Raw genomic sequence first — 10,385 nt, 5'->3', positions numbered from 1 at the left:
AAGTTGCTCAGCATCCTTAGAAATAAATATCTGATCCCAACTAATTCTTTCTCTCTATGAAGTCATTCTATAGGAACAACTACCTTGTCATATAAGAACCTATTGTAAGAGGGAAAGCACTCAGTTAATTGTAGGCTATTAGTTTTCAACCCCAGATTGTGGAAGGAGGTCTCATTTGTACTATTCCCATCTTAATCCACGTATCCCATGTTTTCTTGAGACTCTGTTGTTTACTACCCTATTTCTGGCTTACTTTTAGTCTGTAGCCACTTGCTTAAGCACACAAAAGGAATATAAGGAAAGATACTGTGATATATCTTACAAGTGGTAGAAAAATTGAATAACCTGACCTGATAAAAGGTGGAAACAAGTGCAGCTCTAGGGATTCCAAAAGCAGCAGTTTGTATCATTTCATCCTTGTGCTTTACCACTAAAATAATAGCAATGTATTCTCAGTCCTTGAATTTGCCAGTTCATATTATTAAAGAAAAAGAACATGATCACTTCATGATCCAATTGTTTACCCAGACCAATTAATTAGAGCAAGGAAGACAGGACTATTCAGTGCCAACATGGTTGTGAGGATTGTCCCACTTCACACATGCCTTGGACACACAATGTAAAAAGCAAAAAACTACAGTACAGAATGTCTAATGAATGTTTCACCAGTCACATTTAGGAATAATAGAACAGTATATAGCTGGTGCTTAATTCCTGGTACCCATAATTATTTTGTGACTATATGTTATTATAAGTTAAATCTTTTCAAATAGCTACTCTTCAGACTCAGCCACACCTGGACTGTGCTGTTGATCCCTCACATGGAATGTGATTTAAGATGCAAAACCTCAGACTTCAGGAAATGAAATATTTGCCTATTGTGTGATTCTTAGCTCATTCATAAGGCCAGATTTACATGTCTCTGGGCAGGAATAGGTTTCATCTGAAGTGGATGGAAGTTTCCACTGTTAATCAGAGCAAAGGAAGCTGGGTGGATTACCCTAATAGCTGGGATCGAGCCAAGAGATGCTGATCCATCCATCTTCAGTGTATGAGCTCAGACACCACCTCTGCTTCACCAAGAAGAAGACGTGACTGTTCCAGGATTGACATCTTTTCAGATTCTCCCTACTAAGGGTTCAAACAATCTTGGGTCTAACCTCACCTAGGGTCACCTTGTTAGTACAGCAATGATATTCTTTATTAAACGGCCATGGGTGTGATGTCATATGTTTTACACTGGTCATAGTAAAACCAAGGAAGATCAACCAAGTAAAACCTGGAGTCCTCCATCATCTCTCTCCTAAAAGGAGAAAAAAAGCCAGTGATTTCTTCAGAAAATCCTTGAAAATTCAGATTTTGCTTGAAGGCCCAAGATTTATTGTTGGTGACAAAACAGTCAGTTGTTTTCCTTAAAGTTTCGCACGTTCATTTTTTTAAAAAAAATATTTATTTATTTATCTGAGAGAGAGACAGAGAGATAACAGGGGCAGGAGAAGAGGGAGAGGGAGAGAGAGAATCTCAAGCAGACTCCTTGCTGAATGCAGAACCCCATGTGGGCCTTGATCCCACAACCCTGAGATCATCACCTGAGCCGAAATCAAGAGTCAGATGCCAGGTGCCCCTCACACATTCATTTTCAAGAAAATGTCTGCCCCATATCCAAGTCTGAAAAAAAACGGAGATTTTCTTTTTTTTTTTTTTTTTTTTAAATTTTATTTATTTATGTAACAGAGAGACAGCCAGCGAGAGAGGGAACACAGCAGGCGAGTGAGAGGAAGAAGCAGGCTCCCAGAGGAGGAGCCCGATGTGGGACTCGATCCCGGAACGCCGGGATCACGCCCTGAGCCGAAGGCAGACGCTTTAACGACTGCGCTACCCAGGCGCCCCCAAAAACGGAGATTTTCTGCTAGTCATTCTTTGAAGTAAAAATGGTGCTCCATATAAAAAAGCAGCTCATTCAGGGCATAACTCCAACGAGCATGCAAATATATTTTTTGAGACAACCATTGTTTCAAGCTACACAGCAGAAGTGCTTTGTGCACACTTCCCATTTTATCACACAGAATATTAGAAAAAGCATGCTCTCAAGAATGGAGATTTAATAAAATTAATACTTTCATTATAAATAAGTGCTCTTTTCACATTTTTTTATTTTTTTAATTTTTTTTTTATTTATTTGAGAGAGAGAAAGAGAGAGAGCACAAGCAGCGGGAGCAGCAGGTAGAGGGAGAAGCAGGCTCCCCACTGAGCAGGGAGCCCAATGCAGGACTCGATCCCAGGACCCCAGGATCATGACCCGAGCCGAAGGCAGACGCTCACCCGACTGAGCTGCCCAGGCGCCCCTTCATAACATTTTAAAATGAAGCGAGATTTATAAATTTTTTTGTCTGTGCGGCTGTAAAAAAAGTCAATCACTACCAGTATAGTTTGGCTATGCTAAAGCTCTGGCAATTTTACCCACCATTGATTTTGCAGCATTAATGTAAATGTCAACCTAGTGAAAAATAACAAGTACCATGTTCAATTGTTTTGGAAATAATTTTGACCTTACTGTTCCAGGCATCTGCAATGGTTTGTGGATACACTGAGAACCGCTGATGTATAATATGATTGATTCTGTGTAAAAAATACACAGAGATTACAGGAACATCTGAAAGAATTTACCGTTCAGTTGCAGGAGCCTTTTTAGACTGATGCCGCAGACTCTTATATATGGTGAATGTCTTTTCATGCCAATAAGATAGAAGCACATCACAGATTTTAATAGTTGCATAATATTTTACTGGGTGGACATAGCACCTATTGTTTAGCCAGTTCCATAGCATTAGACATTTAAGTTGCTTTTAATTTTTCTCCCTTAGAAACAGTGCTGAAATGAACATCCCTTATGTATTTCTCTGTGTGAAATTATTTGATTATTTCCTTAGGGAAAAAATCCTACAAGTGGAATGGTTTTCTGAAAGTAGGTACATCTTTATAGCTTCTTTTTCCTTTTTCTGTTTGATTTCAAGTTTTTATTTAGATTCTAGTTAGTTAACATATATGGTAAAATTGGTTTCAGGTGTAGGATTTAGTGATTCCTCACTTACATGTAACACCCAGTGCTCAACACAACAAGTGCTCTCCTTCATACGTGTCACCTGTTTAGCCCATCCCCTGCCACCTTCCTCCATCAACCTTCAGTTTGTTATTAAGAGTCTGTTTTCTGGTTTGCCTCTCTTTTTATCCCCTGTGTTCATCTGTTTTGTTTGTTAACTTCCACATATGAGTGAAATCATATGGTATTTGTCTTTCTCTGACAGACTTATTTTGCTTTGCATAATATGCTCTAGCTCCATCCACATTGTTGCAAATGGCAAGATTTCATTCTTTTTGATGGCTGAGTAATATTCCACTATATGTATATACCACTTCTTTATCTATTCATCAGTTGATGGACATTTGGGCTCTTTCCATAGTTATTCTATTGTAGATAATGCTGCTACAAACATCAGGGTGCATGTGACCCTTCAAATCAGTATTTTTGTATTCTTTGGGTAAGTACCTAGTAGTGCAATTGCTGGGTCATAGGGTAGTTTTATTTTTAGCTTTGTGAAGAACCTCCATACTGTTTTCCAGAGTGGCTGCACCGGGTTGCTTTTCCACCAACAGTGTAAGAGGGTTCCCCTTTCTCCCCATCCTCGCCAACATCTGTTGTTTCTTGTGTTGTTAATTTTAACCATTCTGACAGGTGTGAGGTTTTTGATTTGTATTTCCCTCATGATAAATGATGTTGAGCATCTTTTCATGTATCTGTCGGCCATCCGGATGTCTTCTTTGACAAAATGTCTATTCATATCTTCTGTCCATTTCTTAACTGGATTATTTATTTTGGAGGTGTTAAGTTTGATAGGAGCTTTACTAACCCTTTATCAGATATGTCGTTTGCAAATATCTTCTCTCATTCTGTAGGTTGTCTTTTAGTTTTGTTGATTGTTTCCTTCCCTGTGCAGAAGTTTTTATCTTGACGAAGTCCCTGTAGTTCATTTTTTTTTTGTTTCCCTTGGCTCCCGAGATGTGTCTAGTAAGAAGTTGCTGTGGCCAAGGTCAGAGAGGTTGCTGCCTGTGTTCTCCTCTCTAATATCTTTATAGCTTCTTATGCAGATTACCAAATTGCCGTCCAGATAAATTGTACCAATATATAATACCCATCTGTTCCTTTTCTATGTGACCCCCTCCCAGGAGTGCCCATCTCTATCCTTGTCTCATGTTACCATACACTTGCATAAAAATGAGTGTTCAGTGAGAGGCGTCAGGAAAGCAGGATGGGTTTGAAAAATCTCTAGGACCCTCCCCATTTTCTACTTTCATCGTTTCAGTGGGTCAAGGAGGAGAACAAAGAAGATGCATCTGCTCTTAAATGAATTTAAGGGTGGGGATGGGGTTCCCATAAAGGCCTCACCACTCCCCCTCTTCTAAGAGAAGACAGACCTAGATCTCTAACCCTAGGGAAAAAAACCACTCTTTACACTGAATCATTCTTTCTGTCACAATACTTTGTCTCATTAGAAATAACTCATTTTGGCATTTCGTGGTCACCAGAACTGCCCAAGAAAGAGGGCTTTCTTTATCAGGACCTGCACCAGATCATACAATTCTCCATCTTTGTCAATCTACAGTCAAGTCAGGCAGCAGATCTTGGTCTTTTTTTTTTTTTTTTTTTGGTAAGCATCTGTTGTTTCCACCATTCCTTAACAATTCTTATAGTCACCACCTTATTTCACCCTTTACCGTCTGTTTTGGTTTATCCTAACTTCCTAATAACAGTTCTCATTTCCAGTATTTTTTAAAAAGATGTGATTTATTTATGAGAGAGAGAGAGAGCGAGCATGAGCAGGGGAGGGGGTGGGGGGGATGGGGTGAGGGAGGAGAGGGGACTGGATTCCAGGACCCTGGGAACATGACCCGAGCCAAAGGCAGACGCTTAACTGACTGAGCCACCCAGGTGCCCCTCATTTTCAGTCTTGATGCCTAACCCCATCCCAGCTCCAATCCATTTTGCACATGGCCACCAGATTATTTTTCCTTTTGTCACAAATGTCCAGTAACTCCCAGGATATGACAGGGTATTTCAATCTCAGCTGGAGAGTCGGGATCTCCTCCCAAATTTCCTCACCCTTGATTTCCACCTTTTTGTCTCATCACTTCTCTTCCCACAGCTTCCATTTCAGGCAAATTGGTTACCTTTTTATCACAGGAACAGATTTCCCACCTCATGACTATCTTCAAACCATTTTCCCCACCTGAAATCTCTTCTGTGTTTTCTCATGCTGTCCCTTCAGAGCCCAGCTTAAAGTTTTCTAGCAACTTCTTTGTTTAACCAGACAGCATTTATTTGACAATGAACATGTGCCCAGGTGCTATTAGTAATCCTTTTGTATTTATGTACCTTATCTCACCAGCTAGATTTAAAAACATGAGAATGCTTTTTTTTTGTCAGTCAAAACATACAACTTTATTGATGATACACAAATGAAGTCTTTGGTGGATAAATTCAAGTCAAAACAAATGACAGAAGTGTAGACTATTTATGATGGACAGGTACACTGTCAATTCACATACAGGAACCAGTAAAAATATTTCCATTCAAGCAGCACGATTAAAGTCACAAATGTATTTTCAGTACAAGAGGACTATTTATTTGGTATTCATAAAATGGTTCAGCTTAAAGCTGGAGACTCACAGATAACATCATTCTGGATGATACATTATTCAAAACTGGCAGCTGAAAGGGTCCCTTTACTACATGAACAAGTGGAAAAGCAGTAACTTTCAATTTTCATTGCTTCCGGACTGGAAAATCAAGAAATTTCTTCAAGTCTTTTGAGAGCACATAGCCAATCAGAATTTGTCCACTAGTTTTATAACTTTCACTTTCACCAAGAGGTCATGGTGATCGGCTAAGGCTCGAATTTTCTTAACGCACACTCCAGATGTAGTGCATAAGTAAAAAAGGGAACCTTTATTGAATTCTCTGTAGTTGAATACTTCTGCTCTGAGATTGTCATAGATGATCTCAAACAGAGTAAGGGCATTAATAAGAATTTCTGATTCCACGTAAGAATTATAAAGGGAACTAAAGGATGATGGCACTTGGGTGCTGAGCAGTTTTTTTAACATATCTGGATTTTCAGCAAAATTCGAAAGTATTTTCAAAATCTCAACTTTGATTTTTCCACCTCCCTGAGATAACAAACGGAAAAAGTTTGCAATGGAGTTGACAAGCAGGTGCTGGTAGTCATTGGTAATAGTCATGTTTGTTAAAAATTTTAGTCCAACTACCTGTACTGCTGAGTTCAAGTTAGAGGCCATGATATCATCCATCACTTTATTCATGTATACCTGAAGTCGGCCCTGATTTTCATAGTTCTCACTCAGGTTATTCATGGCCATTAAGGCTTTTTCCTTAATGTGGGGATCGGTTTTGTTGATCATGTTTGCAATAATTGGGAGGCCTCCCAACTTGCGAATTGTGTCTTGGTTGCATGAATAATTGGCATTGTTGCTCAGAGTGAGCAAAGCTACCTGTTGGATGAAAGGATCATCCGATTTCTGAAGCAAAGCAAGGACTTTCCTGAGGTCTCGGACACCGAGAATCTCATCTATTTCATAAGGAAAGGGGCGCTTCTGCATGGGAACAGGTCTCCTCCCTCTCCCTCTCTGCTGGGTTTCAGGCTCAGAGTCTGACTCCGACTCCGTGTCAGTCCACCCGGACTCCCCTTCTTCAGAATCGGGGACCTCTGCCAGGAAAGCCTGGCCCCCATTCGCCGAGGCTGCAGCAGCTGCTGCAGCCCCATCCCCGGGGCGGAAGCCCAGCCCCAATTCATCTACTTCCACCTTGTTTTTCTTGCCCTTGCCCTTGCCCCCAGTTCGAGACCTGGTTCCCTTGGCTCCGCCTTTGGGTACAGCTCCAGTCGCTGACCCGGTCTTAGGTATAGCGCCGGTATGAGCCCCAGGGGTCGCTTTCTTGGAAGGAGCTGCTGTTCTGGGGGATCCTGAAGTCCCAGGAGCTTCTGCAGCCCCAGTAGGCACTGTTGCCCCAGAAGGCATTGCAGCCCCAGAAGGCACTGGCGCGGCAGGCGGCGTTGCGGGTACAGGAGCCTCCGCAACCTCTGTAGGAGCTGCCGCCTCGGTAGGTGCTGGTGCCCTGGGAAGCACCGCTGGCGCCCCCGGAGCCTCTGCTGTGCCAGGAGCCTCTGGCAATTTGGGAGCCCTTGCCACTGTGGGGGCTTCTGCAGCCACCGAAGCCTCTGCCTCCCTGGGGGGTGGTGCCACTGAGGAAGCTGTTGTGGCCCCAACTGCTGGTTCAGCCTGAGGCCCAACCCCCGCCCCTTCGGCCTCCTGGACCTGATTTCCTGCCCCACTCTGAGCCTCAGCACTGGATACAGCGGGGGCCGCTGCCTCAGCTCCAGCTGCGTCCAGAGCAGAGGCTTCATCCTGGGCCCTGTCCTCTGCCCGAGTACGGACTGGGGTTGGAGGACCGAATCCTGGCCCAAGGTCGATTGTGAATCCAGCCCTTAGTCCGGCTCTAGCCCTGGCTCCAGTCCCAGCCACAGCCCTGGTCTTGGGCTTGGCCATTCTCTTCTTTGTCTGGTTTCTTCCCCTGGCATATTTGTAGACACAGTACCAGGCACTAGCCCCAATCACTATCCCGGCGGCGACGCAGCCAGCATCTCGAACTCGGCTCATGGTGCGGCTGGAGTAATTCTCTGATCCAGGGCGTGTAGCTGGCTTGCCTAAACGGGATGTGTGCACGTCTGGGCGAGGCACTTCCACTCAGGCTCACAGGTTTCCCCCAGGCTGCAAGCCGAGCAGGACCTGGGAGAAAAGACAGAAACGAAACTTAAGGCTCCGGCTCACTTTGTGGTAACCAGGCCTATGGAGAGGAGAGCTTGGAAACAAAAGGCTTGGTGAGTGGGGGAGTACCCAGGCACAGGTGTCAAGGCCTGCGTTTGTGGATACAGGACCCAGGTTATTGAAGGTTTTCTACAGCTTCATCCCTAGCTGGCCCTACCCAATGCCAATACACAATTTCCCAGCACCTACATGGGGGATGAGAGGCAGTATGGACCTTAGGAAAGCTGGTGGAGAACAGGAAAAACAGTAGAGATCCCCCAGATGCTGCTCTGATCCCCCCAGAGTCACCCCCAAGAGTTCCCAGATGGTGGTCATGCACATACCAACCTGCTGGGAGCAGGAGCAGTTTACTTTTTTCCACCAGGCTTGTACTTGTGCAGGGCCCCCAATTCAGACAGACCTAAAGAGAGAGTCCAGAAAGGGCTGTGTTGGGGGTCTGTGGTAGATGGATTCCATTTCCTTTCCTGATTTGAATCCTTACGGGCCAAGTTTTCCCCTCTCAGGGATCCTCTTTCCCTCCTTAACCCTTCCTCCTCAAACCATTAATCAAGAAGGCGGATGCCACACCCCTTTCTCTGCACCAAAAAGGACAGGCCCAAGGCAAGGGAGTCTTGTGAAGAGGGAGAAGATGGGGGAAGAGGAGCCTCTGGTCTCAGACTCTGCTCTGGTTTCTGCCATACCCACACCGGGGGTTCCCAGACAGTTTCCATCCCCCACACTGACCTCCAAGGATTCGGGGCCGTTTCCTCTTCCTTCAGCTCAGTGAAAGCTTCATCCTAAGGACAGACTGAAGGGTAGAAATACAGACACCAGACGTTGGAGACTGAGAGCCCGATGGATGGAGACCCAGTACATAAGTCCCCATACCTGCCTTCTAGCATTTGCGTACCAGCATGACAACCTCTCAATTCCCTCTACTCTTCTCACCCCTCCCATCCCACACCAATCTCCCCCCCTGCTGCGCAGGCTCCCCAGGCGCTCAACCCCTCCTTCCTTTTGCCCCGCCCCGCCCGTCCGCCATTTCTCCGGGACACACAGCCACACCCCTTCTCCTGCACCGAAGCGGGAGGGGGCGGGGCGAGGGTGCAGCAAAAACTGGATGGGACGCGGGATGAGGGATTACTGCCAAACAATCTAGTGTCTTCCTCCCAGGACCACCCGTCCTTCAGCCCCCAGGCCCCAGACCTAGCATAAGCCTGCAGAACAGGGGCCCCGATGTCTGACCTTTCGGTTTGAGGGTCGTGATTTTCCACTGTTTCTCCGTTCTGGGCTCCGCCTCCCACCCCCCACCCAAATCCCCTAATAACCGCCATGACTTCCCTCCGGCGTACCAGAACTCCTTTTCCAGGACTGAATAAACGGGGATGAAGGGCTGTGTGGGTTGGAGGTGTCTGGAAAGCAGTCTGGGAGTTAGCACAGCGGTTTAATACCAAATTCTCTCAGGGTCCCCCCCCTCCTGTGAAGCCCAGACAGCGCCAAACCCGCCATCTCCCCTACAGAGGCTGGCACACCCATTTTCCAGCACCCCCAAAGGACAGGGGGCCGGCCGGGGAGGGAGAGGAAAGTGGACGGGTGGTCGGAGGAGGTATCTGCAAAGAGAGGGTGAGAGTGAACGGGCCGGGCCGGCTTGTTTCCAAACTGCGTCCCCTCCGGTCACCCTTGCCCAACCGCCCCGCTGGCCTTATATGCTCTGCCACGTTTATTTCTCTTCCCTCCTCCTCTCAAAACAGGACGGGATGTGGGGTGCGGGGCCTGAGTGTCAAAAACAAAACCAGAAAACACTGACGGCGAGAGGAAGTGAACGGATTCTCCGCAAGTATATCAGAGTCTTTAGGCTCCCCCCTCCCCCTCTCCCTGCCGCCCACCAAAATGAGCTGCGACTGAGCGCGGGGATCTGGAAAGCCGGCCTGGGGCGGGCGAGGCAGAGGCACCCGCGGCCTCAGACTCCCGCTTCTCTGAGCTACCCCTTTCAGGAGTGCCAGGCTATGCCCACCCTCACACCCACCTGCCCGGATCTGGGGGGAATTTTCTCCTCCTCCTCCTCGCCTGGGTTAAACGCACGGCAGTGCGCAGCGCAAGAGAGTTGGTACCCAGAGGAGGACGGAGGACGGCAGTCAGGGCTTTAAGTACCTTTGCCCACGTCAGCTCCTGGTCACGTGAGGGCTGCATCTCCAGTAAGCGTGGGTCCCCAATTTCCACTCCCACCGAGAGCACGAGCCCCCTCCTTTAGCCCCACTACCACCTCACCCCACCACATCAGGTCCTGTCACTCATTTTTTTTTTTTTTTGTCTTTGTAGTCCCAGAGGGCAGAAGTAGCCCCTTCTCCCTGTGTTAGATTTGCCTTTTTCGAGATACCGGGATGGGATGCATCTTCTTGGAGGGCTATTGGCAAGTTTTACTTTTGTGTGTGTGTTGGGGAATTGTTTCATTCTTTCCTGAGCAACTGGACACTCTCTCCTCACTCCACCTTCAATCCCCCATTCCC

The 10,385-nt window shown here is 46.3% G+C and overlaps 1 protein-coding gene across 6 annotated transcripts; it reads right to left on the bottom strand.

Moving 5' to 3' along the window:
- Nucleotides 1-5,453: 5,453 nt before the first annotated feature.
- Nucleotides 5,454-9,984, bottom strand: ARMCX2 (armadillo repeat containing X-linked 2). 6 transcript variants are annotated; one of them, XM_045800290.2, is made up of 5 exons: nucleotides 9,905-9,984; nucleotides 9,231-9,651; nucleotides 8,623-8,686; nucleotides 8,227-8,299; nucleotides 5,454-7,860 (listed from the first exon to the last, which is right to left on the bottom strand). In XM_045800290.2, exon 5 carries the CDS (start codon nucleotides 7,729-7,731, stop codon nucleotides 5,884-5,886), a length of 1,848 nt encoding a protein of 615 aa, XP_045656246.1. In that variant the 5' UTR covers nucleotides 7,732-7,860; nucleotides 8,227-8,299; nucleotides 8,623-8,686; nucleotides 9,231-9,651; nucleotides 9,905-9,984; the 3' UTR covers nucleotides 5,454-5,883. The 6 variants fall into 6 exon arrangements, with proteins under 6 accessions (XP_045656246.1, XP_045656247.1, XP_045656249.1 ...); XM_045800291.2 differs by having other exon boundaries at nucleotides 9,231-9,488; XM_045800293.2 differs by having other exon boundaries at nucleotides 9,231-9,290.
- Nucleotides 9,985-10,385: the final 401 nt, after the last annotated feature.

The sequence above is a fragment of the Ursus americanus genome, chromosome X (assembly GCF_024610735.1).
Source record: "Ursus americanus isolate L20-20 chromosome X, mUrsAme1.1.p, whole genome shotgun sequence".
In the NCBI taxonomy this organism is placed as follows: domain Eukaryota; kingdom Metazoa; phylum Chordata; class Mammalia; order Carnivora; family Ursidae; genus Ursus; species Ursus americanus.
Note: the sequence above shows the minus strand (reverse complement) of the source record. Positions and strands in the feature narration are given on the sequence as shown.